A 25,922-nucleotide genomic window follows, 5' to 3' on the forward strand; every position below is an offset into this window, starting at 1 on the left:
TCGCTCCGGATTTGGCCGCGATGCGACCCGTATTTATGATGTATTTATGTTGCCTTGAGTCGATGATGACCCGTTTGAAGAGTCTTTTATATCCGCCTTGTGTAGTTGTGAAGCGGAATCCGAGACCTGATTTGGATGATGTCTTGCTTAGTTCCTTTTTTTCTTTTCCTTTCTTTACGACGTCTTGTTTGTTTGTTTATTTTGTGACAGGATGTAGTGTAGCCCTGCATTTGTTAAGATTCATTTACATCTCGATGGAATGGTAAATGAATGTGAAGCTTAAGTAAAGATTGGGAATTGATATCAAGAATGATGATTTGATGCGATTAATTCATCAAACAAGAACTTAAAAATTAAGATGGATATGATCCGGTGGTGACAGTGATGGCGGTGGAGAAGAAGTCAGTCAGTTGAACAAATAAAATTTCCTGTGCGTCTCCACCAGCGGAAGCACTATTCAACACAAGGCCGAGCATGAAAGCATAGCAAACTTTTAAGCGGCATTTTTTTCCACCAACCGACATCCCCCTCCTCCTCCTCCTCCTCTCCCCCTTCTCCTTATCCCCCCATCCCTCCTCTTCTATTTTGCCTTCCTCTCCCCTCCTCTCCCCCGCCTCTTCCTCCTCTGCCATACATTCGAGGTCTATTATTTTCTCTGTCTTTGTTTGTCTCTCTCTCTCTCTCTCTCTCTCTCTCTCTCTCTCTCTCTCTCTCTCTCTCTCTCTCTCTCTCTCTCTCTCTCTCTCTCTCTCTCTCTCTCTTTCCCTCTCTCTCTCCTCTTCCCTTCTCCCAGGCCCCTGTCCCCCCCCCCTTGTGACACCACTCGGCCAACACAATCCTCTTAAACAGGATTTGATCGTGAAATAATAATCGACTCGGAATCCCTTCCCTCGACGCCGGCGGAATAAACGAGCCAGATTTCTCCTCGGTTTCCTTCCTCCCTTGCCTCCTTTTCCTCCTCCTTCCTTCCTTTTTTTCCCCCCTAGTTTATCCATCCTTCCCTTTCTCCTTCGGCCTTTTCTCCGGCCTTCGAACCAGCCTTCTCCTTCCCTTAACTCCATCCTCCACTCGCCCAGCTCCTTCACTCACAGAAACCCTTAAATTGTGAGGGTTTTTTTCCCCCCCGAAGGTCCGGGAGAAGAAGCAGCCAAGCAACAAATATGGTCGGCGCCATTTTGATCTCGCTGGAGGGAAAACTTGCGACGTTGACAGATGAAGATCAAGCTCTCTCTCTGCGGCCCGAATTAGCTTTTCCTTATTTGAGGGGTGGGATTAAAGCCTCTTCTTCCCTCCCTCGTCCTCCCCTCCTCCCCCTTCCCTTCCTGATCCTCCTCTTCCCCTCCTTCTCGGCTTCCTCCTTCAGCTTCTCATTCTCCTCCTGCTCCTACTCCCTCTCTTCCTAATTCTCGGCCTCCTCCCCCTCCTCCTCCTCCCCCTCCTCCTCCCCCCCTTCCTCCTCCTCCTCCTCCTCCTTCTCCTCCTCCTCCTCCTCCTCCTCCTCCCCCTCCTCCTCCCCCTCCTCCTCCTCCCCTCCTCCTCCCCCCCCTTCCTCCTCCTCCTCCCTCCTCCTCCTCCTCCTCCTCCTCCTCCTCCTCCTCCCCCTCCTCCTCCTCGCTGCCTCCCCAAGACCCTCGGCTCCAACTTTGAATTTGGTCGAATCACATCACGGATTTGTCAAGAAGCGAGAGGAGAGAGAGGGGGGGAGAGGAGGGAGGGGAGAAAGAGAGGGGGGAGGGGAGAAAGTGAGAGTTGGGAGAGGGAGGAAAGGTGAAGAAGGAAAGAGAAAAAAAGAGGATAGAGAGTAAATAGTAGGAAAAGAGAGAGAGAGAGAGAGGGGGAGAGAGAGAGAGAGAGAGAGAGAGAGAGAGAGAGACAGAGAGAGAGAGAGAGAGAGAGAGAGAGAGAGCAGAGGAAGGGGAAGTTAGATTACGTTGGATTTCAGGATTTTAATGGATAATGAGGATTAAAAGTGATAGTAATGATGACCCTGATCCTTATACCGACAGTCTTGATCATTACAACGATCAGTATCCATTTCTCGTTTTCTGCAGAACTAACAAAGCTTATGCGTTCGTAATCCGTTCTCCTTTTCTGGTTCTTTTTTAAGTCGTTATCCCCCCGTCTCCCCTCGAGGAAAAATGGACAAAGATAATCGTAAAAGTCAAGTAGTTTTGGAATGATCGACTTGAATGACCAATATCATCGTTAGGGAAAACAAGCGGCGATTAACTACCTCTGCTCTTGTCTCCCCTCTCGCATTTGCTACTTTCCCCTCCTCTTTCGCTCTCTTCCCCTCATTCGTCGCTCACACTCACTCGGTATTTCTTGTTCCTTCGCCATTCCTCCCTTTTACATTCGCTATTTTCCTCCTATCCATCTCATACCCTCCCCCCCCCACCCGATTCTTTCCTCTCTATCCTAATCCCTCCATCGCTCTTTCTTACATTCCCCCCTATCTCTCTTCCTCTCTCTTTTTTTCCCTTATCTCTCTTCCCCTCTTTGCTCCCCGTCTCTCTTCTCCTTTCTACCCTACAGTATCTCTCTTCCCCTCTTCTCTCCCCTCTCTTCTGCCCCTCTCTGCTCCCCGCGAACCCATGTGTCCCTCGCCGACAACAGAAGGACCGATGTTTACAAGCGATTGAACTCCAATAAGCTTTCATAAACAACCACCCGACGCTTAACTACCTCCTCCTCCGCCTCCTCCCTCTCCTCCCCCTTCCCCTCTCTTCCCTCCCTCCCTCCTTCCCTCCCCCTTATCCTACTCCCCCTCTCTTCCTTCCCTCCCCCTTACCCTGCTCCCCCTCCCTTCCCCCTTCTCCTCTCCCCCTCTCTCCCCTCTCTTCCCCCTCCCCTTACCCTCTCCCCCGCCCGGCTAACTGCCCCTCGACGTTGACAGCTTGTACCGGTTGTTAGCGATAACGAGTTGCTACTTTTTAACCATCCCCTCTCCCCTCTCCCCCTCCCCCCTCCCCCCCTTCCCTTCGAGCGATGACAAAAAGAAGAAAAAAAAAATCAAAAAAGATTTTCAAAAAAGAGATGGGATGGGAATCGTTTGCGTTCTTGACTTTTGAAGAAGGAATTTTCCATGTCGATTAGTATGGGATGTTTGATCGAAGGTTTTGTCTGATATATATATATATATATATATATATATATATATATATATATATATATATATAATATATACATATATAGTTTTCATATACTAAAGTATTCGCATGCGATTCTCTCTCTCTCTCTCTCTCTCTCTCTCTCTCTCTCTCTCTCTCTCTCTCTCTCTCTCTCTCTCTCTCTCTCTCTCTCTCTCTCTCTCTCTCTCTCTCTCTTAATTTCTAGAATATCACAGTAACAAATACAGAAAGAAAAGAAAAGAAGATATCACATTCCGAACGCTCCTTCATTCCCGCCCAAACTCGAACAATCTTTAAAAAGAAAAAAGAAAAAGAAAAAAAAAAAGGAGCTTAAGTAAATGATGATTTAGCGAAAGCCATCCCTTCCGCTTTCTCCTTTTATAAAGTGTAGATAAATGAGGCAGAAATAATGAGAGGAGCGCCAACTGTGGCTCTTCCGGCGTGAACATGGTGCCCTCACCCGTGAATAATGCCGACGTACCCGGACCGACTCGCCCCGACTCGCCCCGACGGAGGGAAGAGGACCAACTCGCGGGGTTTGGCGGCGTTCGGACTTCATTTTTTTTTTCTGGTCTTTCTGTTTGTTTATGAATTAATGTCGCTTGTCTTCTGTGTCGGTTTCTCTCATGATCTCCCGCTTTCGAGTTGATTGTAAACTTTTATGCTGTTATTTCATCGCCTCACGATAAAAAAAGATATATACGTATCTATATATATCTATATCTATCTCTATATATGTAAATATGTATATTATATATATATATATATATATATATATTATATATATATATATATATATATATATATATATATATATATATATATATATATATATCTGTCGAGAAAGATGCTTTTCAAAGAATGAACGCAACGGAACGTCAGCCAATCATGATAAATCGAATTCGTCCAGTCAAAAAAACGAAGAAAAGAAAAGAAAAAAAAGACTATTGTGATAGATCAACTCCAAAAAAGTATAATAAATAAAGATTAACAAGAATCAGAATCAGCGATATCGTGACGATGGTGACGACGATGGTGACGATTGGGTCATTTTAATCACTCAGCGGGATTAGCGGATTATGCCCTCGCGATGGTCGTAATCATCGCCTTTTGACCGATTATTAACACACCTTATGGCCGAGGGAGGGGGCGGTGGGAGGGAGGAGGGGGGGGGGGGGCGGCAGCAGAGGAGTCGTTGGGATCAGATTTATTGCTCTATTTTTTTCTCTCTCTCTCTCGCTATTCTTCTATATCACTTTATATTTCGTTCTTCTTAATCTTCCTTCTCTCTCTCTCTCTCTCTCTCTCTCTCTCTCTTCTCTCTCTCTCTCTCTCTCTTCTCTCTCTCTCTCTCTCTCTCTCTCTCTCTCTCTCTCTCTCTCTCTCTCTCCTCTCTCTCTCTCTCTCTCTCTCTCTCTCTCCTCTCTCTCTCTCTCTCTCTCTCTCTCTCTCTCTCTCTCCTCTCTTCCTCTCTCTCTTCTCTCTCTCTCTCCCTCTCTCTCTCTCTCTCTCTCTCTCTCTCTTTCTCTCTCTCCTTCCCTCCCTCCCTCTCTCTCTTTTTCTCTCCCTTTCTCTCCCTCTGCCTCTCTCCATCCGTGGTCGCCTGATCCTCTCTCACTTAACAAGATTAGCTCATCAAACATCACTCGAGGAAAGTTGTTGAAAGGTTGATGGATTGATGGTTGCTTCGGGAGGGGGGGGGGCATACCCGCCCTCCCCTCCCCTCCTTCCCCTCGGCCGCGACAGGTGGACTTCGCCCTTTGGTATTGTCCCTTTGCCTCCAACCCCCCCTTCCCCTCCCCTTACCCCCTCCCTTGCCCTACCCTACCCTTCCTTCCCATTCTCTCCCTTCCTCTAACCTGCTTTCCCTCCCCTCCCCTTCTCATCCTCTCCCTCCCCTCCCCTTCCTATTCTCTCCCTCCTCGCCCCTTCGTCGTCCCTCCCTCTCCCTTCCTCTCCCTTCGACGCCCTCACAATGGCCGCGTTACTTCTGCCTGGCTTGATCAGGGCGGCCAGCGACACCTTCCTTTCCCCCGGGATGAAGGGAGGGCGAGGGGGGCCAGGCACGAAGGGAGGAAGAGAGAGAGAGAGAGAGAAAGAGAGAGGGGAAATGGAAGAGGGTGAGGGAGAGAGAGAGAGAGAGAGAGAGAGAGAGAGAGAGAGAGAGTAGGAGGGGGATGAGGGAAGGGTCGAAGAAAAAGGGAAAGACAATGATAAAATGTGCTAACGAATGCGGTCTGCCTTTAGTTATTATTTTCGCTCTTCACAGTATCTTTATTTCGAGTCTCCGCGGCCCGCACCTCCCTCAGCCGATTCACAGGACTCCCGCAGGAGCGCCCCGACGCAGCAGGCGAAGCACGAAGCGGAGTGAAATCCCGGCCAAGGGCTGTGACAGGGCGCGCGATCGTCCCGCCGCTCGCACAGCCGCCCAAATGGGAATCCAATGCTCTCTATGCTCACTTAATTATTGCACTCGGCGAATTGATGGCACACCGGGCTACTCACTGGAGTAATTGATGAGTAAATATGTCATGTGGAGCGTCGGGCCCCGGGTGACGGCGGCCGCTTCGCCTCGGCTGCAGCGGCCCTGCCCCCGCTGTGCCCCCTGCTGCGCCTGCTCGCCCTTCTCTTCCTCCCTCTTCTTCCTCTCCTTTCTCTTCCTTCACCTCTTCCTACCCCACATGCTCTTCTTCCATCTATCCTTCCTCCTCCTCCTTCTCTCTTCCCTCCTCCTCCTCCTCCTCCTTCTCCTCTTTCTCTTCCCCCACCTATACTCCTTCTTCTTCCTCCTCCTCCCACTCATCCTTCTCTTCTCTCACTTATTCTCCTTCTTTCCCCTCCTCCTGCCCCCCCCCCCCCTACCTTCGCTCCAGGAAGTCTCCCCGAATCGGAGGCCAATTTAAATAAGGGGCGATTGTGTAACATCAGCCGAAATGTAGAAAGAAATAGCAGTAAATAAAATGCAAGAAATCTCCCCTCAGAGACGGTCCCCGGAGGTCGTTCCAATAAAGAAAAAGTGCATCAGGGGAGAAGTACGAATTAATAAAGGAATTTATTAGCAATAAAGGGAGGAGGACCAAATGTAGACGCAGGTCCCCCGGGAGAGCGGGGCGAGGGGCGGCGCTGGCGGAGGGGGACCCGCCGCTGCAACGACGGCCGCCCTTATGTAGCCCTCGGATGGGAGAGGCAGGGAGAAGAGCGCAGGGACGGGGAGAGGGAGAAGGGCAGACGTAGAGGCAGATAGGAAGGGAGAGAGTGAGAGAGAGAGAAGGGAAAAACAACAGAGAGGAAGAGAGAGAAGCACAGTAAGATAGAGAGAGAGAAAGGGGTAAACACATAAGCAGAGAGAGAGAGGAGTGAGAGAGAAAGGTAAAGAGGCAGAGAGAGAGAGAGGATAATTGCCGCTGTAGGTCGCGCCCCGCGCGCCGCCCATCACCTGCCAGGAGGCCCGTGATTGCCTCCGTGCAGGTGATCGCGAGGCGAAGGCGTCTATATTCCACCAAATGAGTAACGAGTGGCGGTGGCTTCCTCGCAAAGGCTTAATTCGGCGCCATTGATCCGCAGAGGAGGCGCCGAGGAGCGCGGACGAATTACGCGCCGAGGCCGAGCGCAAGACACAATGCGAGGCGGCCATAACAGATCCTGCTGTGGCGCTGCGAGGAAATTAATCGACGCTATCAAGCGCCCGTTCGGCCGCCTGCCCTCAGGCCACAAACAAACAGGTTACGAAGTGTGTCTGCGGATGTGTTTGTGTGCGCGGCTCGCTGTAACTGTTGTCCCAGGGCGTGGCCGAGCATACACACACACAGAGACACATTACACACGCGCGCACATGGACTGCGGCTTACAAGGCAGAGATGATGATGATGACTTCGTTGTCTTCGCCCTCCATAAAGTCTCCCAGGTTCCCTACCTCCTCATTCATCTCCTTCTTTAGCGAAGCATCTCTTTCTCTCCCTGTTATCTGTCTCTCCAGCTATCGTCTCGAGTGACTCTAGCATCTCGCCTTCAGAGAAAAAAGCGGCAAATGTATCTTTGTTTGGTAAATGATCTGCACACACGCGGCCATGCGGGGCGTGTGTGTGTGTGGGGGGGGGGGGGGCAGCGCCTTCGGACTCACACGGGAGCCTTGTTTACCTTACGCCTGAGGGTTCCTTGGGCACGTCCTTCGGCTCAGGCGGAAAGCGCCCTTTATGGACGCTCTCTCGAAAGGTCTTTCCTTAAGGGAGATTAGCTCCGGTCCACCCTCGCGCACACACGCACGCACGCACACGTCGGAAGTAATATCGCGAGCGTAAAACCAGCCCTTAACAGGTGAGAAAGTGTATCGTGTTACCTGCCTATGATGGTTAGGTGTGTACACTCCATTTGCCCTTCTATCTCTCCCCCTCTCTGTCCCCTCGCCTCTCTCTCCCCTCACCCCACTCTCCCGTCACACCTCTCTCCCGTCCCTCACCCCTCTCTCTCCCCTCCCTCTCCCCTCGCCCGCCAGCCGTGCGCTCCGGTCGTGATGATAATTAATAAACGACGGTGGCAACAATTTACATAACACGTGACCATTTTGTTGCCTATTGACTCGCGGTCGGCGGCGGCGGCGGCGATTTCTATCAGTTTCGCCCGATTTGGCTGTTCGGGAGGAGATGACAGGAATTGCTTCCTGTCTTTTTCACCTTTACTCTTTCTTCTCCATATTTATTAACCGCGCGGTGCGAGGAGGAGGCGCGAGCGGAGGCGTCCTCCGGCGGGGTTCCTGAGGACCTCCGCTCCGTGTTGACCCTCGTAATTGCGAGGGCGGGCCCGCGAACGCCCCGGGAATCGATGCTAGCGCCGATATTAATTCGAGGGCGTGAAACCCGATCTCCACGGCTGATGAGTGTGTATGTCTGTTTATCTGTGTGCGTGGGCGTAGAGAGGGTCCCTCGCTTCGCGTGGGCGTTGGGGCGCTCCTTTGTGGCTGTTTGCGGGCGGCTTGTGTCATCCAAGATACACGGTTTTCCGATCGGTCGAGCGCGCATTGCATTTTGGACGGCAGTTCCTCACGTGCATGCGTTTGTTTTCACACGATGACTTTTCATGGAAAAAAATGCATGTCGATTTTTTTATATGTATATGAATCTACATGTAAATGTTCTGAAATCTATTTTTTCACGTTTTGAATATCTCTTCCCATCTATATTTTTATATATGCATACATTCATTCTCCCTTTACCTTTCCTTTCTACTTTCCTCTCTCCCTTTCCCTGTCCAGTTCCTCTCCTCCCCTCTCTTTCCGTCTCTCCCCTTTTCCCCTCCCTCCCCCTCTCACCTTTCCCCTTTCCCTCCCTCCCTCTCCCTTTCACCCTTTCCCTTTCCCTCCCTCCCACCCGTTCCCTTTCCCTCCCTCCCACCCTTTCCCTTTCCCTCCCACATCACCCCTCGACTGACCCCTCCCTTCCCTCCCGCAGAATCGTGCGCAACAAGGCGGCGGAGAAAGCCAAGCACTCGATGCCGGGCACGCTGTCCCCGGTGTCCCAGGCGACGTCGGTGATCGCCCACGCCCCGCCCGCGCCCCACGAGACGGCCCTCCAGCGCCAGGGCTCGTACTCCATCAACGGCATCCTGGGCATCCCGCCGCACACCGACCCCAATGGAAACATCAACAAGAGGAAACGAGAAGAGACGGGTGAGTGGGATGTTCGTGTGTTCAGTTTCGGGGATTGGTTTCCATTGAATGTTTTCTTTTCTTCTTTTTCTTCTTTTTTTCGTAATTATTTTTTTTTTCTTTTCTTCTTCTTCGCGGGTATTCTAGTCATTAGCGAAAGAGCGAAATAGAATTTTAGGAAAAAAAGGGTGAATTGTTCCTCATTCCGTCATGTAAGAACGTCATTCTGATTCTGAGGTGTTATTTTTTTTACTTTATTTTCTTTTTTTTTCAAACGAAGACATCAGAACCTATTCAGCACCCCTTTCTTTATCATCACTCTCCCTCTCTCCCTCCTTCTCTCCTTTTCCTTCCTCCCTCTCCCACTGTTCTGCCCCTTCTCCCCTCCCCCTCTCTCCCTTCTCCCCTCCCCCTCTCTCCCTTCCCCCTCCCCCCCCATGATGCCCCTTCTCCCCCCCTCCCCCTCTCCCCCTACCCTCGCACCCCCGCTGGGAGCTTCCATCATTATCTGTGAGGCGAAGAAACGAATGATTTTCCAGCAACGTTATGATATTCTCCGCCCGACGCCCGTCGCTGCTTCCGGGGGCTGGTTGCTGGGGGGGGGGGGTGTCCTACTTCTTCCACGCCTTCTCTGCCTCCGCCTTCCGATTCTTCTTCTTCTTCGTTTGTTTTGCTCTTTAGTTTTTTTTTATGTTTTCTTTTTATTATTCTCATTTCCTCTTCCATTTCTTTTTTACCTTCTGTTTCTTCTGCCTTGATTAATCTCGTCCTTCTTCCCTCTTCCTCTCCTTTTCCTTCTCTTCCTTCTACTTTTCCCCCTCCTCCTCCCCTTCCTCCTCCTCCTCGTCCTCCTCCTCGTCCTCCTCCTCCTCCTCCTCCTCCCCCTCCCCCTCCTCCTCCTCCCCTCCTCCCCTCCTCCCTCCCTCCCCTCCCCCTCCCCTCCTCCTCCTCCTCCTCCTCCTCCTCCCCTCCTCCTCCTCCTCCTCCTCCTCCTCCTCCCGCCTACCTTCCCCTCTTCCGCGGTTCCTCTCTCGCTCATCCTTCTCGCTTGCTCCTTCCTGATTTCATTTAGGCGGGTCATTTTCACCAAGACCGTTCTGCTGTCTTATTTTTCACTCTTTCTTCTTCCTTGTCTTCCCCTCCGTTTTGTTCATTACTGTCATCATTAAACCTTTCTTTATCTGCTCCTTCGCTTCTCTTTTTTTTTATTCTCCCCTTTTCTCTTTTCCTTCCCCTCCCTTTTTTCACCTCATTTGTCAATTCATTTCCCTTCGTCAGCTTTTTCTTAATTCTTTTAATCTTTTCTTCTCTTTTCTCATTCGACTTCTGTCTCGCTCCATCTTCTTCGTTATCCTTCTCCTCCTCTTCCTTCTTCTCTTATCTCCCTCTCTCTCGCCCTCCCTCCCTCCCTTTCCTCCCTTCCTCCCCCCTTATCTCCCTCTATCTCCCTCCTCTCCTTCATCCTCCTCGTTCTCCTCCTCCTCACTCCGCTGAGTAAATATGATGATAGCAAGACGCTTCCGTTGGCGCGAGCGAGAGGCTGAGCTGTCTCAGGAGATTAAAATTGTCTGATTATGTCTGAGTTGCGGTGAGGAGGCGCGCAGGTGTTCCCGCGACGCTACAGATAGCACGGGGCAGACGGGCGGGAGCGCAAAAACGGGCGAGGCAAATAGATAGGGAAATAAAGAGACGGAGGGGAGTGGGAAGGGGAAGGGAGAGAGAGAGGAGGGGGGGGAGAAGTAATAGTAGAATTAATGAGAAAAGGGGAGGAAAGGGCAAGATGAAGAAGAAGAGGAGAAGAAGGAGGAGGAGAAGGAGGAGGAGGAGGAGGAGGAGGAGGTGAGGGAGGAGGAGGATGGCCAAGAAGACGACGACAGGGCAGAGGAGGAAAGGAGAAAAGGCCCCTGGCCCCCTATGGCCGCCGCGACGTCCCTCTCCGGCAGTAACTAGTCGCGTCCTCGACCATCAGTCAGCGCTGCTCTCTGCGGCGCGACTTTATCAAAGGGCGCGGAGGAAGCGGCATAAGTGATAGACGTCATCGGGCCCATTAGCAGCCCAGGATCTAAGGGCAGGCGAGAAGGAGCGCGTGTAATGGAGCAAGGGTTGAGCGCCTACACAAAATGGAGCACCGGACGCGCCTCGAGATGGGGGAGGGGAGGGGCGGGGTCACGGGGAGGAGGGGTGTGTGGGGGGGGGAAGACACGGAACTGTATTAATGATGGCTGATTGCTTTGTTTTTTGGGGGGGAGAGGGACAAGGGGCTTTCTTCGGCCGTTCTTGCATTCTTGTTCTAACTTTCTTTATCTTGCTGTGATTGTCTTTCATCTCCTCCTCCTCTCCTCGTTCTCCTCCTCGTTCCTCCTCCTCCTCCTCCTCCTCCTCCTCCTCTTTCTCTCCTCCTCCTCCTCTTTCTCTCCTCCTCCTCCCCTCTTTCTCTCCTCCTCCTCCTCTTTCTCTCCTCCTCCTCCTCTTTCTCTCCTCCTCCTCCTCTTCTCTCCTCCTCCTCTCCTCGCCCTCGTCTTGGGGCGCGCGCTCATTGGGCCCGACGTAGGCCGAGGGGCGGCCGCCGGGCGAGGGATCGGAGGGAAAAGTTTAAAAGCAAAGGGATGGCGGGAATATTGTATTACTCGATATTCGGCCTCTCTCTCTCTCTCTCTCTCTCTCTCTCTCTTTCTCTCCCTCTCGCTTTCTCGTATTCCCCCCCTTCTGTATTACGCCTGCTCTCTTTCTCTCTTTAGCTCTTTGTCACTCTCGCTTTCTCTCGCATTCCTCATTCTCACTTTGGTTCTACCTCTCGCGTTCTCATATTCCCTTTCTCTTGTTTTCTTTTCTCCTTTCTCTCTCTCTCTCTCTCTCTCTCTCTCTCTCTCTCTCTCTCTCTCTCTCTCTCTCTCTCTCTCTCTCTCTCTCTCTTCTTTATCTATCTATCTATCCTTATCCTTATCCTTATCCTTATCCTTATCCTCCTTCTCTCTCTCCTCCTCTTTCTTTTCCTCTTTCTCCTTCTCCCTCTCTTTCTCCGTCTCCCTCTTTTTCTCCCACTCTTCCTCTCTTTCTCTGTCGCTCCCTCTCCTTCCCCTCTCTCCCTCTCACCCTAAGATTGATAGAGTTTGTAATCAGCGCCCTGCATCGATTTCCCTCTAGCCAAGTTCATTAAAGGCGACTTTCCCGTCAATAAACGTGCATTTGAGAACTCTACCGTCACCAAACTCGTATTAAGGAGGCCAGATAACGAAAAAAGCGAAAAAGAAAGAGAGAGAGAAGAGGATAACATGCGTAGAAAAAAATGTAGGAGGGGAAAAAGAGAGGAGGGGGAAGTGGGGGTTATAGATTATGTAAATTTCTAAACTTGGGAATCAAGGTCATATAGTGTAAGTGCATCGTCGAAGAAGAAAAGGAGGAAGGGTGAAAGCGGACTAAATAAAGCCTGATAAAAGGGGGAGGGAAGGCGCAAGAAAGGCCAAGCTATCATTAACCTCTTTGCAAGAGCTTTCACAGAGGATTGAATCCCGCTCTGTGGATTAATACTCGACTAAGTGCGACTTGATTTACGCCTACCGGAGCTGTTATACCCACAGCGGTGTTGCCAGCCTCGCACCTGGCCGCGCGAGGCGTTCTTTAGAACAATTTCTTTATGCATTTAATCACTAGGCTGCAAACAGCCAGCCGACGTTAAAGAGCCTCCTGGGGCGCCGTTTTTCACCATTGGATTACATTAAGACTCGCCAGTTGGGGATTGAGAAAATAATTTGTAAATAACGCGGAAGCCTTTGCCGCTGGCATCCGAGAGCGCGCCAAGGAGCCGCTCTCCCCAGCCCATCGTTTTCGAGTTTTACCACCCCCTTGATTGCAATTAATTTCACCTTGGGAAATCGCTTATGCCTCATTTGTACAAGTTAAAAAGGATGCCCGCCATTAAAACCCATTTATTCAATTAGATTTTTTAAAAGAAAATTAAGGCGGTATCTCTGATGATGCTCGGCGAGGCCTTCCCCCGGCGCCGCGGCGGCCGATTCGGGAAATTCGCGAAAGGAAAAGAGCGCGCGATTGTTGTCGTGCCGCTGGCAGGTGCCGCTTTAAGCATCCTTCCGAGATACAATACACGCTCCCCCGCCCGCCCTTCCGCCCTTTCTCCTTCGCCGTTTTTTCTTTCTTTTCCTCACGCCGCCTCGTGCAGATTGCGTCTATCGCGAAATGAGTGTGCGGCCGTGCCTGCCGACGGCGTCGGCGGAGGCCGTTGCGAGATTAGACTAAGGAGCGCCGAAGCGGGGGCGTGAGGGGCGTCCCGCCGTGCCGCGGGCGACGTGGAAATATACTCTCCATTTCCTTATGATCCCCAGCCACTCTTAAAAGCGGGACGGGCTCGCGAGGACTCTAAACATTCCATCAGATTAATGAGTCCGCGAGCGCGCGTGTACGGATCACCCCCTTGTGTTTACCTGTTGTCCCGAACGCCCGCGTGAATTATCGTACCCGGGCGGCAGCGCCAACAAATTAGTTGCTGCTTGGATGGGAACGCCGCTAATCGAAAGTTAAGCATCCGAGGCTCACTGGCTGGTTCCCGTATCAACAAGTTTAAGCCTCGGCACTAAATGTAGTCGATCACTTAGTTTAAATGAAAATTAGGCGCCTTTTTCCCCGGGCCGCTGATGGTGCGTCAAGTTACGTGCATTGCACTTTAGTAGATTGGTGACACGCTCGCGCCGAGAGCGTCCTTCATCAGAGCAGGAAGTGCAGTCGCTCCTTAATGATCTTTGCTTTTTCCACGCCGAGGGAGGGGCGGCGGCCGGCGAGGGCGAGGCGCCGGGCCCGCTCCCCGGCCGGCGTACTTGTGGGCCGGTAGGTGTGTGTGGATGTGTTGATGTGGATGTGTATGACTTTATATTCATACAGACATATAAAAATATACAATCACGCATGTATGCTTTGGGGCCGCAATCGACAGCTTGTGGGTGCGGCGTCCGCCTCCGCAGCCGCGACTCCGGGAGTGCCGCCGTCCTAGGAAAGCGGCAGCCGCGGCAGTGAGCCGTCGGCGGGAGACACAGCATCGTCACACCTCCGCCAGGCATATCACCGGGGAATAAACGTGAATTAAGGAGGTCAGAAGGTCGAAAATCACGCTAATGCCTTCGTTCCCTGTCCCTTAAAGCCCCGGGTGATTTAGTGCCATCCTTCCCCGTCGCTTTCTATGCAAATGAGGCGATGGCTTGGTAATTAAACCGGGCTTAACGAGTGATCAGCAACACCGGCCCATTTTACTTGTAGATGAACGGAAATGGTCACCACCGTAAATACAGAGCGGGTAGTTAGACCATGCGCTTGTTTGTAAGATCGGACTGCATAATGCATGGCGGAGGCGGCGACGGAGGCGGCGAAGGCGGAGGCGGAGGCGACCCGAGGCAGCTCCGCTCGAAAAGATGACGGCTTCGGCGCGAGTCTGCTCCTGTGACATTGCGAGGTGTTAGGGTGTGTTACCTGCGAAATGGCTCTCTAATGGACCCACTTTTCTTGCGAAGAATCATTTGGGTGTGACCTTTTTTTTTTTTTTTTTTTTTTTTTTTTTACACAATTGATTAACCAATGGCGGATGAATTGTTTGCTCTGCGCTTGATAAATCCGTAATGCACAAGAGTCACTATGTTAACGACACCAAAAACATTCGAGACACACCCAGGCACTCGAATCAATACTGCCACAACCAACGACCAAATCAGAGGTCCGGGCTGTTAGCACTGCCAAGCACCATCACTGCCAACAGCACCGCCACTCACCGCATTTTTACAGTCATCACCATTAATCTGGTCTGCGGGCTCTCTTACTTTGTCTCTTTCATTCATTCTCTCTCTCTCTCTCTCTCTCTCTCTCTCTCTCTCTCTCTCTCTCTCTCTCTCTCTCTCTCTCTCTCTCTCTCTCTCTCTCTCTCTCTCTCTCTCTTCCTCTTTCTCCCTCCCTTCCTCTCTCTCCCTCCCCCTCCCCCTCCCTCTCTTCATCTCTCTCCTCCGCCACGGCCGTAACATCCTCTGGAACCATCATCGCTTTAGGCTGTACAAACTCCTTTCTCCTCCACTTCTGCAAATCCCTGTCGCCCCTTTCCCCTCCCCTCCCCTTCCCTCCTCCATCCCCATTTCTCTCTCCTCCCTCCCCCTCCCTCCTCCCCCGCCCGTCTCGCCCCTGCCATAGACACCATCCTCCCGCCCCATCACTATCGCCATCATCATCACCATCACCGGCAATAACACCAGAACAATCTTGTGAGAGAACGGGCCGGGTGCGTAACCCTGAGATATGGAAGCTATTTGTGTTTGTTGGGGGAGGGACGCTCGTGTTGAATAGGGACGCGCCCGTCTGCTCGCTTCTGCTGGAACGACGGCCGCCGACGCCCTCTCGCTCGGCTTTTTCCTTCTTGATTCGCCCCCGAGGATGCCTGAGACCCCGGGGGCTTCCTCGCGGGGGAAGGAGGACTCGTCCCTCCGCGAGAAGGATTCGGGCTCCAGGGTCCTCCCGCGGAGGCTTCGATTGCCCTGCAAGGGATCGGTGGGTCGCCGGGCCTTAAGCGCGCTTGTGTGTGTTTGGGAGAGATCGGGGGAGAAAGAATAAAAACCAAAGGAAAGGAGGGAAAGGTAAACAGAGCATATGTGAATTACGAAACTGGCTTTTGTTTAGAGTTCACACAGCGTAATGTAAGGTTTATCGATAACATAAATAAAAGCGACGACGTTTGGGAACAAAGTGGCCGTTCCAGGTCAGCTGGAGGCCGCCCGTCGCCCGCGCCCGCCCGCGACCCCCAGCTGATCGGGCGGGGGAGGAGGGACCCCCGCCGCGCTCGCACGCGCGCGCGCCGGGGCATGTGCTTTCATTTGTCTGCGTGCGTGTGTTTGTCCGCGCCTCTGAACGCGTCTATTAAGTCACCCGAACAGAGAATTGACATTACGAAGTGCAAGCACCGCCACGCGGGTCGTTAATCCACCTCTTCATCTTTCTCCTTCCATTCCTCCTCACATCCTTTGACATCCTCTTCTCCATCCGTCTTGCCTTCCTCCTCCTCCTCCTCCTCCTCCTCCTCCTCCTCCTCCTCCTCCTCCTCCTCCTCCTCCCCCTCCCCCTTCCCTCTTCCTCCTCCTCCTCCTCCTCCTCCTCCTCCTCCTCCTCCTCCTCCTCCTCCTCCTCCTCCTCCTCCTCCTCCTCCTCCTCCTCCTCCTCCTCCTCCTCTCTTCCCCGACTTCCCTCCATCCATCATGGCGGCCGTATGCAGCTCTCTGGTAACAAGCAATTAATTATATCTTGATGGACGTACTGGTCACTCCGCCAATAAGGATCGCCAAGATAATGGTTGTTAGGACCGATGGGGAGAGGGGGGGGGCGAAGGGAAGGGGGAGGGGGAGGAGAGGGAAGAGGCTGAGACAGATGAAAGGGAGGGAGGGAGAGAGAGAGAGAGAGAGAGAGAGAAAGAAAGAGAGAGACAGAACGCTGGAATAAGTGTTATTCTGAAAAAAGAAGAATGAAAAATAGAAAGAAAGAAGGAGAGAAACACCAGTGGAATATCTTTTATACCTAAAGAGAATGAAAGACCGAGAGAGAGAGAGAGAGAGAGAGAGAGAGAGAGAAAGAAAGAAATAAAGAAAGAGAAGTGTGCGAATAGATAGTACGAAAGGGGGAGACCGATTGGAAATACGAAAAAAAATATAAGCGAAGGGTGAATAAAAGGGGGAGAAAGAGAGAGGAAGAGAGAGAGAGAGAGAGAGAGAGAGAGAAGGAGGGAGAGAGAGAGAGAGAGAGAGAGAGAGAAGGAGGGAGAGCCTGAATGATATGGAAATCGGTCAGGGGCGCCGATCCCTCATTCAGGGAACGATTTTTCAAAGCGATCATCAAGAGGTGGGGGTGGGGGGGTCAGGGGAGGTGGGAAGGAGAGGGGGGGGAGGAGGAGTATCGTGATAAGGTATCGTGGGAGATGATACGGAGGGTGTGATGAGGGCGCTCTCCTCCTGAAGGACCGACGGCGGTACGAGAGGTCCTCCTGCGGGAGTCGTGAGTCGTGCCGAGTCGTCTCCGGAGGGAGGGAGGGAGGGAGGGAGGGGCGAGTCGTACTTAGGTGAAAGGATTCGGGATAAGATTATTAATTATCGTTCGATGAAGTTATTAGGATGTCTACGATACTTTGCTCGATTATTATCACACTTGTATCAACACCACCACCATTATCACCACCACCATTATCACCACTACCATCACCACCACCATCACCATCACCACCACGTCACCACCATCACTATCATCACCATCACCACCACGTCATCACCATCACCAACATCACCACCACGTCACCAACGTCATGAGGAGGCCGACGGGGCCGACGGAGGCAAACCGCGACGCCCGTGTACTGTGCCCGGACGGCGTGCCTGCCAGCGTCCCTTTGTGCCCATTCGCAGTGTGTAAAGATGAGAAAACCGACCGTATTGGCCTGGATCGCGCCCATCGCTCGGCTCAAGTCCCGTGACGGCGTGGGGGGGAGGGGACGGAGGGAGGGAGAGAGAGAAAAAGAGACAGACAGACAGACAGACAGACAGACAGACAGACAGAGAGAAAAATAACTCAGGGAATTTGAGAACGATGGGTATCTGGTGAGGCTTCTAGTAGCTTCTATCTGTTCGTCTCTGTGTCTAGCAATGTCTCATTTCTTACGCTCTCTCTCTCTCTCTCTCTCTCTCTCTCTCTCTCTCTCTCTCTCTCTCTCTCTCTCTCTCTCTCTCTCTTCTCTCTCTTCTCTTCTCTCTTCTCTCTTCTCTCTCTCTCTCTCTCTCGCTCTCGCTCTCTCGCTCTCCCTCTCCCTCTCGCTCTCCCTCTCCCTCTCCCTCTCCTCTCCCTCTCCCTCTCCCTCTCTATCCATCCATCCATCCTTTTTTTCTGGAAGGTTCCGAGGTGGTGATGATGGTCAGTATTGGTTGGATCCGTGCCATGCCGAGCGAGGGGGGGGAGGGGGAGGGAGGGGGACAACCACCCCCTCCCCCTCCCCCGGGTCGTCAATGAAAAGAGAAAGAGTTAATAATAATAAAAAAAAATGTCATGCTGGCATAATGACACGAAAAATTACGACATGAGATACTGTTTTACCGCCAAAGAAAAAAGAAAAAGGAAAAAATACATGTGATATCTTCACCAAAAAAGAAAAAAAAATGGAGGACATCAGTGAGCTTCAGAGACGACGAGCGAGACCAACGCGCTTGCATTTTCCCTGTGCTTTCGCCGCCGATTGCAAGCGCGGGCGGGCGGGCGGCGACAGCGACAGCCCGACAGCCCCGAGCTAAGAGAGGAAGGGCCCGGCGCTCCAGATGAAGCTGTCAGCCTGGAAAGATGTAGACGTCAGCCGCGTCAGCACTCGTCCTCCCTGGCCGGCCTCCCCTCCGAGTGTCTTCCGGACCTCTTCCAATGGACCTCCTCTATTTCCTCTTATTCTCGCGACCTCTGCCACTTCCCTCTCCTCCCTCCTACGCCTCCTTCCCCTCCCCCCTCCCTCCTACCCCTTCTCCCCTCTCCCCTACCTCTCCTCCCTCCTACCTCTCGTCCCCTCTCCCCTCCCTCCCCTACCTCTCCTCCCCTACTCTTACTCCTGCTGGTCCTTCCCTTCCAGCCCTCCTACGCCTACCCTTCCCCTCCCCCCTCTTATTATTCTTCCTCCTCCTTTTCCTCTTCCTCCTTTTCCCTTTGCTGTCTTTCCCCTTCCTCTCGATTCTTATGTCTTTTTCCCCGCTCTCCCTTCTTTTATTTTATCTTGTTTTCTTTCTCTTTTCCTATTCTTCCTTGTTCTTAATAGAAATTTCTCTTGCTTTTATCATCATCGTCGTCGTCGTCGTCATCATCATCATCATCGTCATCACTTTTCTCTCTATCCTTCTCCTCCTCCTCTGTCTTATGTAGATGTAGAGACTCGATGATGGAAGGACCGATCCCATCGCCCACTCTCCTTCTCCCTTTCTTTCTTTCTTCCTTTTCTTTCCCTTTCCCTTCCTCCTTCTTCCCTCACCTCTTCTTTTCTTATGCCCTCCTTCCAATCCCTCCACTCTCTCCACCCCCTTCCTATTCACTTGCCTCTCCCACTCTTCCCTTCCCCTTCCCTCCCTTCTCCCTTTCCCTTCCTAATCTCTTCCCTCCTTTCCTTCTCCACCTCCCTTCCTATCCCCCTTTGGCCCCTTCCCTCCCCCTTTGGCCCTTCCCTTCCCCCCTTCCCTTTCCTCCCCCTTTGGCCCCTCCCCTCCCCCCTTCCCTTCCCTCCCCCTTTGCCCTCCCCTTCCCCCCCTTCCCCCTTTCCCTCCCCCTTTGGCCTCTTCCCCTTGAACGCCGGTGGCCGTGTGACGCTTAATCGAGATCGCTCCCTCCCGCCATTAGAGGCTGGCACTGCAACTCTTCCCTGATAATGGAGAGTGAGCGGCTGTTGCCTCCACGTAGGTCTGGGGTGGAGGGAGGGAGGGAAATAGGGAGGGAGGCAAGGGTGAAGGATAAGGAGGGCATTGAGAGGAGGGGGAGATAGAGAAGGGGGAAGGATGGGGAGGAAAGTGTGAAGGATAGGGGGAGGAAGGGTAAGCAAGGCGTTGGGAGGGAGAGGTAGGGAGGAAGGGAGGGAGAGAGGGAAGTTGGGGCGGAGGGAGGGAGGCGGGAGAAAGCAGAAGGAAGGAAAGAGAGAGAGGACGAAGGATTAAGGAGGGAGAGAGGGAGGACAGAGGATAGGTCCAGAGGATAGTGGAGAAAGAGGGAGGGAGAGAAGGAAGGAGAGGTGAGGAAAGAGGAAAAGAAACGGGGCAGAACTGATCTGATCATAATAATATATGCGAGGAAGCCTGGGAAGGAAAACAACGAAAGAGAAGGAGGGGGAAAAAAGAAGAAAAAATAGGGAATTGAGGAAGAAGAAGGAGAAAGGAGTGAAGTACGAGGAAAAACGAATAAATAAAGAGACGCGAAGGGGAAGGAAGGACAGAGTGAAGCAGGATAAAAATGAAAAGCTTGAAGAAGAAAAAGAAGGGAAGGATGGAAGAAGGAAGAGCGAAAGAAGGAGAGAAAGAGAAATGGATTATATTGTGTTCTTCCATTTCTGTTGTGTATAAAATGCGTGTATGTGTATAATGCCCCTGAATTGGTCTTAGAACTTTTTCAAAGGGTCTTATGATGAGACCAAAATATTTCCCCGAAATCAAATTTTCATGTAAAAGGGAAGCAATCTAAGTTTCTTCGACATTTTTTATATCTTTTTTTTACGAGATTTATCAGATGAGATGAAGGAAACGCGAGGCCGTAAAGGAAGATTAGATCAACCCGACCAGTTTTTCATCTTGCAGGATTTTCCCGAAGAAATTTCTTCGCGGCAACAACTTCAAAAAAAAAAAGCGGCCATGTATAAATGTGTCTTCTGTCTATGTAGTATTACACGCGCTCGCACAAACATATGTGTATATGTGTACATGTATATCTATCTATCGGTCTATCTATCTATACGCACGCGCGCGCACACACACACACACACACACACACACACACACACACACACACACACACACACACACACACACACACACACACACACACACACAATCACACACATATATGTGAGTTAGTGTGTGTGTGTGTGTGTTTGTTTGTTTGTTTGTTTATATATGATATTTATATATTTATTTATTAATTTATATAGATACATGTACAAACACATGTGCATATAAAATCAGACGTATGTGTGCATCAGCATTCAGTATGCCTTATGGCTGGACAATCGCACATGAACCTATACAGTTTATACTCGCGATGTACACGTCTGAGTGCGTCTCGGAGGAGCCGAAGCCAGGGAAGCAAGTAGCAGCAGGAGTACAAAGAGTAGACGAGATTACGGAGGCTTCTTCCGAAAAGCCTCGCCTTCCCTGCGACGCGCACTCGCCGGGTCGCTCGTTCGCTCCCAGATCTTTTGTCAGTTAAATCCTGAGTACGGCTTTCCCCCTCCCCTTCCCCTTCCCCTGTTTTCCCTGCCCCTTCGCTTCTTCTTCTCCTCCTTCTCTTCCCCCCCCCCCCACCATCCCTTTGGTCTCCTTCCCCATTTTCCTCCTCCTCCACTATCCCACTCTTCCCCCATCATCATCATTATCCTCATTCTCCTCTTTCCCTTTCTCTTTTCCACCATTCCTCTTCATCCTCCTCTTCCTCTTTCCCTTCTCCTCCATTCCTCCTCCCTCTCCTCTTCCTCTTCTTCTACCTCTTCTCCTCCATTCCTCCACCTCTCCCCCCTCCCCTCCTCTCCTCTCTCGTCACTCCTTCCTAGCGCCATCAAACTCCCCTTATCTGGTCGGCATCTCCATCCAGCGGAGGTTTGCCGGTGGATGCTGCTGGCTCACGAGTCCTTGGGAGATGAGGAGATGAAGGAGAGGGTAAAAAAAAGAAAGAGAGAGGAAAATGAAGGAAGGGGAAGCGAGAGAGAGAGAGAGAGGAAAATGAAGGAAGGGGAAGCGAGAGAGAGAGAGAGAGAAGGGAGGGAAGAGAAGAGAAGGAGGCTCCGCAAGAAGGGGCGAAGAAGCGCGAGGCCCCGAGAGATGAGGAGATGGAGAGGGCAAAAAAAAAGGAGAAACATCGGGGGATGAAGGAGGAGAGAGACACAGAAAGAGAGGGAGGGAAGGAAGAGGAGCGGAGGAGGCTCGCAAGAAGGGTGGAGGGCCGAAGGAGCGCGTCGCGGACGCCTTAATTACTGAAAGAAAGCGGTGTGTTTTGCGCTGCCGGAAGGCGACCTCGGGAGCCAAAGTCTGGCGCGTTGAAGGCGACTTTTGGCGACACGGAAAGAGTGTCAGCGGAGGCTCGGGTGCGGGCCTGACGGCTGACGGCGACGGCTGACGGCGATGAGGGGACGGGAGGGGAGAGGGAGAGGAGGCGAGGCTACAAAGAGCATACACAAGGAGTCTGACTGGACGGAAGGAGCAGGCAGCTGTACCTACTCAGGCAGGACGGCGGGGATAGGGGCCGGGGGGTGGGGAGAATGAGGTATCTCCCCCCCTACTGACGTAAACACTTCCTATTCTCTTTCCCTCTCTTTCTCTCTATATCTCTCTCTCTTTCCCCTTGTCCTTTGACCTGCCTTCTACACCCTCCCCCCTCTTCCCCTCTTCATCAGCAGCTTTTGCCCTCTTCCCATCACGTGCCATACCCCCCACTCACCCCGCCCCCCACCGCCCACTCCCCTCAACACACGCCCATCGCTATTGACGTGGGTTGGCAGGTGGGCGTCATATGTCTTATCTCTCTATCTATGTATCTACTTGTCTGTTTGTATAAATATATATTGAAAGAGACGCCACAAATCATGCGGTTATATATATATATATATATATATATATATATATATATATATATATATATATATGTGTGTGTGTGTGTGTGTGTGTGTGTGTGTGTGTGTGTGTGTGTGTGTGTGTGTGTGTGTGTGTGTGTGTGCACTCTATAGTCGGGATCGTTCCCAGCGCATTCCCTCCCTGCGACAGTAAGAGTCAGTAAGAGTCTATTTGAGCCGTTATAGCGTGTCATAATCGACCTTAATAGAGCGCGTGTGCTCCTTGAGTGCTTCTGTTACTGTTACATTTTGTTCTCGATCGATTGCATTTATAGGGAGCGACGTGGCTGAAAGAGGAAGCGAATAAAGGGAATATAGGAGAGGAAAGCGAAAGTGGGTAAAACGGAGAGGAGTAAATCAAAGTGAATTAAAGTAAAAGTGAACAAAACAAAACGAAGTGAGTTGAAATATAAAGAGGTTCGATAAAACTGAAGCAAATAAACTCAAATGAATAAAAAAGATAATAATAATAAAAAAAGAAAAGCTAGATGAATTAAAGGTACATAAAACAATAAGAACAATACGAACTCAGAGGATTTATCGTCACGTCGAGGGTGAAAAAAAAGGTTTATAAAATCCGCGTAAAAAAAATATACAGAAAGAAATAAAAGAGTGATTTGAGATTCGGTCATTCATCAAATAGAAATTCGACTATTAAGCTTCCTATTATCCTTCGCTTATCGCCTGGTACATTGTGTAATAGGATTGCATTCATCAAAAGGTGTGATACATTAGGAAGAGAAAGAGAGAGTGGGAGGAAGGGGGTAAGGGAGAGAGAGAGAGAGAAAGAGAAAGGTGAAAGTGGTTAGAAAGAGGGAAAGCGAAAGAGTGAGAGATAGACAGACAGACAGACGAAAGATATAAACAAGCCAAATAAAAAGCGATAAGTAGAGAAAGAGAGAGAAAGAGAGAGAGAGAGAGAGAGAGAAAGAGACATATGAACAGTGTCCCCCCTCCTGATTGTTGGGGAAACATTTGGATTTCTATTTATGCCCGCGTGCCCTTCCATGTTCATTGTTTCTCGGAGTTCCGTCCCCCGCCGATAGATGTCACTGTTGAGGCGGCGCATTGAGGTGACGCAGCCATCGGAACGGAGCACAATATGTTTCTTGACAATATGAGCCCTATGTCAGCAAGGGTGGGGGGGGAGAGAGAGGGGAAGGGGAGGGAGGGGAGGAAAGGGGGAATGATGGGGAAGAGGACAGCGAGAATGAGGGGAAACTTGGGGTTGTCGAGGGCGAGAGGCGAAGGCGTGGGAAGAGAGGAGGAGAAAGAGTGGGTGAAAGCGAGAGAGAAAGAGGGAGAGAGAGAGAGACAGAGAGAGAGAGAAAGAAATACACCGAAAGAGAAAGAGAAAGAGATAGAAAGAGAGGGAGAGCAAAAGAGTGAGAATGATCGGTCAGTAATGGTCTGAAAAATTATTATGTAACCCAATCAATGCACCGATATTCCATTAGCCTCTCCCCCTCCCCCTCCCCCCTCTCCAACCCCATCGTCGCCTTCATTTCGTGTTTACAAACTCCGGGGTTGGGGGTGAGGGGAGGGGGGGGGTGCAGGCTCCATACACTCTCTTTGAATTTTATTTTTCGTTGAAATTGTTATTATTGTTGTTGTTATTATTTTTATTTTTATTATTGTTGTTGTTACTGTTATTGTTATTGTTATTGCTATTGTTATTATCATTATCATCATCATCATTACCATTACCATTACCATTATTATCATAGTTTATTTACTCTCACTGTTTCCATTTTCGTGTCCCAAATGCGAAGGAAGTTCAACAAATATATTTTTTTTATTATCTCCAGTTTCTTTTCCTTTGTGGTCTACTTTGGTTTTATTATGATCATTTTTATAAAAGGTCTGTAACTTTTTCTCTGTCTCTCATCCTTCTCCCTCGAAAGTTGTCGGGAACTTTTTTTTAATATCTTTTAGAATTAGATCATATCCTTCCAGTTAATCATCAAAGAGAATTGATTATCCTTCCCTCTTATCATTCCTCTCTTTCTATCTTTGGTTTTCTCTATTTCTTTCCTTCATCTTTACCTCCTCCTTTTCTTCCTGTTCCTAATCTTCCTCCTTTTTTTTTTTTTTTTTTTTCTTGCTCTTCATCTCCCATACAAGTTTAGTTCTCTTATTATTCCATTTTTCTTCGTCTTCTGTCCCTCTCCCTTCGCCTCCTCCCTCCTCTCCCCTCCCCTCCCTTCCCCTCCTCTTCCCTCCCCTCCCCTCCCCTCCCCTCCCCTCCCCCATCCTAAGGATCCCCCAGCAGGATTCTTGGCTCTGTCCCCCGGGCGAGCGAGCGAGCCAGAGTAGCGAGTTGGCAGCCCTTCGGGATGGGGGCGAGCGAGCGTCTTCTTGGAGCCCGCGCCATGCCCTCTACTCACTCTGGCACTCGCTCTACTCACTCACTCACTCTCTCACTCACTCACTCACTCACTCACTCACTCACTCACTCCTATTTCATAATTCCCTCACTCCAGTAGTCTATCATTCACTCATTCGCTCACTCACTTTCTTTTCACTATCCTTCCTTCACTCTCTCCCTTTCCCCTTCCCTTCCTCCTCTTTCCCTCCCTTCCATCCCTCCTTCCTTTTTTAACCATACAATCTTTATTCTCTCCCTATTCCTCTCCTCCTCCTCTCCTCCTTCCCTCCTCCTCCTTCTCTCCTCCTTCCCTCCTCCTTCCCTCCTCCTTCCCTCCTCCTTTCCCTCCTCCTTCCCTCCTCCTTCCCTCCTCCTTCCCTCCTCCTTCCCTCCCGCCCCGAGAACTCCTGGAGGATGCATCAGGGACCTTTTCGAGAACGCGCCCCAAGAATAATGACCGAGATCAGTAGCACGTATCTTTGGGAGGGGGAGGGAGGGGGGAGAGGTAAAGGGGGAGTAGGAAGTAAGGGAAGAGAAGGGGAGGAGGAAGAAGGAAGGGAGGGGAAGGTGAAGGGGGGGGAAGGAAAGGAAAAGGGAATAGAGGGGAAGAGTCCTACATTCCTGATTCTCGACCTTGGGTCAACCTTCAGGAATTGGTGCAAATCCGTTATCCACTTTCTCTACTTTAATCTCACTGTTTTGTTGTTGTTGTTGTTGTTTTCATTTATTATATGTCCGATATGTTTTATATAAAAGTAATAAAACAATATAAAAGTTGAAGGGAAAAATAGAAGAAAGAAAAGGGTGAGAAAACAGACCAAAAGAGAAGGGAGGGAAAAGGGGAAAAAGTAAATCTGTGGCAGCTTCCTAATGGCACTTAGAAAGGGTGGCTGGTAAGGGTGCCAACTAAGGGGGAAGGCTGGGGAAAGGGTGGCGCACAGGGTTTCCTCTGAGGCCGGGCGGGGAAGGGTGAACCCAAAGAAGGGCGTCCAGAGAGGGTGGCGGAGAAGGGTGAGGGGAGATAGGGTGCCTGCAGAGGGTGCCAGGGAAGGGCTGGTGCAAAGGGTGCCAGGGCAGGGCGGCGGGGAAGGGTGAGGGGAGAGCGAGGAAGCCATAATCTAATAGAAAGTGCCCCTCCATTTTCTGGCTTGCTTTGTGGCCGTGTCCCGAGGGGCGCCTGTGACATTCACCGGCCGCCTCTGTTTCTAATCTCGCCCCGCCATTATGGTATGATTATATTATGATTATTATTTTGATTAGGGACGCCCCCCCCCCTCCCCTTCCCCTTCAAATCATCCTTTCTCTCTTCTTTCCTATGGCTCACTCTCTCTCTCTCTCTCTCTCTCTCTCTCTCTCTCTCTCTCTCTCTCTCTCTCTCTCTCTCTCACCCTCTCTCTCTCCTTCTTTCCTATCTCTCCGCATTTACTAATTCCC

General features: G+C 51.0%; 1 protein-coding gene across 7 annotated transcripts in view; it reads left to right on the forward strand.

Moving 5' to 3' along the window:
* The window catches only part of LOC119568389 (paired box protein Pax-5-like), a 211,538-nt gene that overhangs the window by 169,989 nt on the left and 15,627 nt on the right, over nt 1-25,922 (forward strand). For all 7 annotated transcript variants that reach the window (XM_037916881.1, XM_037916876.1, XM_037916875.1 and 4 more), the window contains one exon: nt 8,576-8,793. In XM_037916881.1, the coding sequence (XP_037772809.1) occupies nt 8,576-8,793 (218 nt within the window). The remainder of the gene's footprint in view (nt 1-8,575; nt 8,794-25,922) is intronic.

Source organism: Penaeus monodon, chromosome 43 (genome assembly GCF_015228065.2).
Source record: "Penaeus monodon isolate SGIC_2016 chromosome 43, NSTDA_Pmon_1, whole genome shotgun sequence".
NCBI classification, from domain to species: Eukaryota; Metazoa; Arthropoda; class Malacostraca; order Decapoda; family Penaeidae; genus Penaeus; species Penaeus monodon.